Below are 3,588 nucleotides of genomic sequence, written 5' to 3'. Positions count from 1 at the left end.
TTTCTGTATCCACATCTGCAGTTTATCTGCAAACCAAAAACCGTCACGCTTAATGGGGTTGAGTTCAGAATGAACGCGATACTTGGATTAAAAATTCATGACAACGAGTTCTATCCGACATACGGGATTATACGAGAAATCAATGTCATCGATGGAAAAGTTTTCTTCCTAATTCGATCCTGTAAAACTGCGACGTATAATGATTTTCTAGAAGCGTACGAGATAGAAATCCTAGCCAAAGATGATTTTATGTCTATTGAAGAATGCCATACGCATTCAATATTTTCATTCTGGTCACCATACGACAGTCCGAAGAAGTACATTTCACGGCGAGTGTACAATCAAGATTATTAGTACAAGTAGTTAACAAATAACTCTGTTGGAACTTTAGAATATTTAATGGCAGTAATTCTTTTTCAGCTAAGGAAGAGATCGACAACTTACAAATGTTTCTATCACTGAACGAACATGACTTTACCAGACTCGGACTCACTACAAAAATGATCAAAACTATACAGAAGATACAAACACAGTACAGAAATTACGATGAAACTAAGAGCACGGAAGAATGGCTTGAGGACACTATGGTTGACGCTGATTATCATGAACAAGCTGATGTGTCCAGAAGGGTGATCAATGCAAACAATCCGTATGAAGGGATCATCTTGGAGCAGGTTTGAAACGTATCAATATTATATGTGGGTCATTCAATCAACGTATATTTGTTTCTATTTATTCTAGAAAATCAATATTGATCGGGTATTTGATCGAACCGACAACGGAATATGCATCATGGAACTACTGAAAGAAGGTGGACGACCCAAGGAAACGATTCGAAGACAAATCACAGCACTTCTTTGCGATTGCTTGAAATCATTGTATGGAACGTAAGTAATCACTTTGTTCCTAGAAATCTATTGAACGTTATTTTGTAATTTATTAGTTTAAACGAAAACCTAGCTGACGATGTTTCTGATTAATACAAGCATAGCTAATTATTGATTTGTTTGTTTGTTTCCAGGCACGCCAGCAACTTCTACAAAAATCAGATCGCCTTGTCACTGGTTGAAACATATCCTGCACTGAGTTCGAAGAATGCCGAGATTCCACAAGTAAGTCAACAGTTTTAACTAATAGCGTTAATTATCACCAATAATTAATAAGCAATATATTGAAACTTTCTACTATGTATTTGGAAAACATTGTTTGTGCTGCAGCCGTAGTTGACATTGTTTACGAAACTTAGTGTAAAGCAAGCAATACGAAGCGTCAAAGGCAAAGGAATTGAAATGGACAAAAAATTGGTCGAATTTCTCGCGCAACATTTGAAAAGGGAATATTATTGTTGATCGATTCTCTTCATCGTTTTTCTCTCACGAATTTTGTGGATTGTATCGCGTATTATTTGAATTAGAGTGCCTGAATTAGTAGAGCGACGTCATCTCAGTCATTTGACAAGCCTTCTGCTGGATTGAAACGGCGATTTGTATGGAAATGACACCTAATCGGTTGTTCCAATTTTGACATGTTACTCTACTAATAAAGGCGCTCTAATTTGAATGATAGCTTGATCAACAATGATAGGCGCTTTTCAAATGTTACACGAGATTAATATCGATCAATAATTAAATTACAACAATTCTCGATTGATTTTAGAATAGGTCCCATTTTCATTTGTCAATTAAATAATCGATTAACTTTATTCGCTTTCTACCGCGATCTGAGCGATGGATTTGCAATACTGATCCATGCAATCAACAGTTCAAGGTTTGAGATTTGATTGCATGTGTAAATATTTCAAATCCATCGCTCAGGTTGCGGTAGAAACCAAATAAAGTTAATCGATTCTTTGATCGAAAAATGGAGATAGGACCCATTCTAAAATCAATCTAGAATTATTGTTTGTCCCTTCCTTTTCCTTTGATGCTTCTTCTATACAGTGTTGTCACTCAGTTGTGTGTGTGATTGCTTCACCTCGGTAATCCAGCTCATTGGCTTTACACTACGTTTCATAAACAATGTCAACTACGGCAGTAGCACAAACCTCGACACAAACACTGTTTGCCAAATAGTAGAAAGTTTGTCTTGTAAACTGAATCTCGTTCGTTTTTAGTCGCTGTGGTTCCATCCCCACGGAAGAGGGCTGAACCGTCATGCTGGCAGTGTATATTACAGAATGGAGAATGTGGCAAGGCAGTCAGATGAACGCATAATCAAACGCCGAAAACTTGGTGAATTCAGCCATACAAATGAAATTGATGCGACTCTTGAACAAGAAGATGACAATATGGAGGACCTTGTAAATTTAAAGGTAAATATCAAAATGGGTAAACGATTAATATTTTCTTACAAATTTCAGGTGCTTGAATTGAAGTTCATTGTTCCAAATGTTCAATCTAAGGTGAGAATTGTTGAACTATGGGAGAAAACATTTGCAAGTCGACAACAAAAACGTACAGCGGGGACTTTGGTGGAATATTTGAAAGATTTTCCCGTGATTGGTGCCTTTAATGGAGAACTTGTAAGTGTATATTGAATAATCTCATGAGTACTTTTTCAATAGGCTCTGTGATTTCTTTGATAGATAAAAACAATCTGATTATTTTACTATATTCACACCCTTGTCAGGACCTATACAAAAACTGTACTTGAGATTTGGTAGATCGAATATTAATAATTTATTTCTGTAGATCAAACTGGAATTTACAAAAATCAAGCCTGGAGCGAAGTCGTTCACCGATCACTGGGAAGAATTACAGAATAAGATCCTTAAGCAGTACGCTGATATGTTCGTGGAGTTGAAAAACAGTAAGTTGCGTTTAAAGCTTCAATGAGTCCACACATTTAGATAATTAATTTCCCATAGAATTCATCAGAGCGCTGGCAATAATCCGTGCTAAATGCCCATCACGTGGTGTTAAGCGAAATAAAATCAATGATGCTACCAAGAAAAATCCATTGGCTGGCGTCATGGAGTGGATAAGTGTAAGATTATTAGATTGCCTATTGGATAGGTTATCGTATTATACAAGTACCTTTAATTTTTATTTTCAGCCAGAAGATGATTTTCCCACTGATAAGAATGGCCCGGTATTGATTTGCCGAGGAGCGTTCATGGAGGATTCAGCAGACTTTGCCGTCTGTTTGGGATCAATGTTGGTCAATGTCCAACTTGACGTTGCGTCTGCATTTGAGGTTTGGTTCGGTTCGTTTACTGCATTCGGTTTGGAACCACCGCAACAGGACAAGCAGTTCCATTCCTTTCTTGCCGGCGCAGTCTATCGTGTAGGTAGTATGAGCACTACATGTGAGAAATTTTTAGTTTCGCTCGATTGAGCCTCTCCTTCTCATGGTAGCGACGGTTCCTTTTTGAACAGCTTCTTTTTTTAATAATTTGCAATTATAAAATTACATTTCTGCATCCCAAAACAAATAAAATAAACACACTTCATACATTTCTTTGACAAAACTGGTTTTATTTTTATGAAAATTCGAAGCAACGTATCCTTAATCCAAATTTAAAGCAGGATTTGAAGTGAAAACCGAGCGCTGCCCAAAAGAACCGAATTCCGTAATTACAACAGGTGG

General features: G+C 37.0%; 1 protein-coding gene across 1 annotated transcript; it reads left to right on the top strand.

The window, feature by feature from the left end:
* Nucleotides 1–770: 770 nt before the first annotated feature.
* Nucleotides 771–3,332, top strand: LOC135717458 (uncharacterized). The gene is made up of 5 exons (XM_065239547.1): nt 771–887; nt 1,022–1,112; nt 2,114–2,299; nt 2,360–2,521; nt 2,691–3,332. The coding sequence occupies exons 1-5, from the start codon at nt 793–795 to the stop codon at nt 2,832–2,834; spliced, it is 678 nt and encodes a 225-aa protein (XP_065095619.1). The 5' UTR covers nt 771–792; the 3' UTR covers nt 2,835–3,332.
* The last annotated feature ends 256 nt before the right edge of the window (nt 3,333–3,588 follow it).

This window comes from Ochlerotatus camptorhynchus, unplaced genomic scaffold, assembly GCF_037179485.1.
Source record: "Ochlerotatus camptorhynchus isolate MF236.1 unplaced genomic scaffold, CSIRO-AGI_Acam_v1.1 ptg000056l, whole genome shotgun sequence".
Classification (NCBI taxonomy): Eukaryota; Metazoa; Arthropoda; class Insecta; order Diptera; family Culicidae; genus Ochlerotatus; species Ochlerotatus camptorhynchus.
Note: the sequence above shows the minus strand (reverse complement) of the source record. Positions and strands in the feature narration are given on the sequence as shown.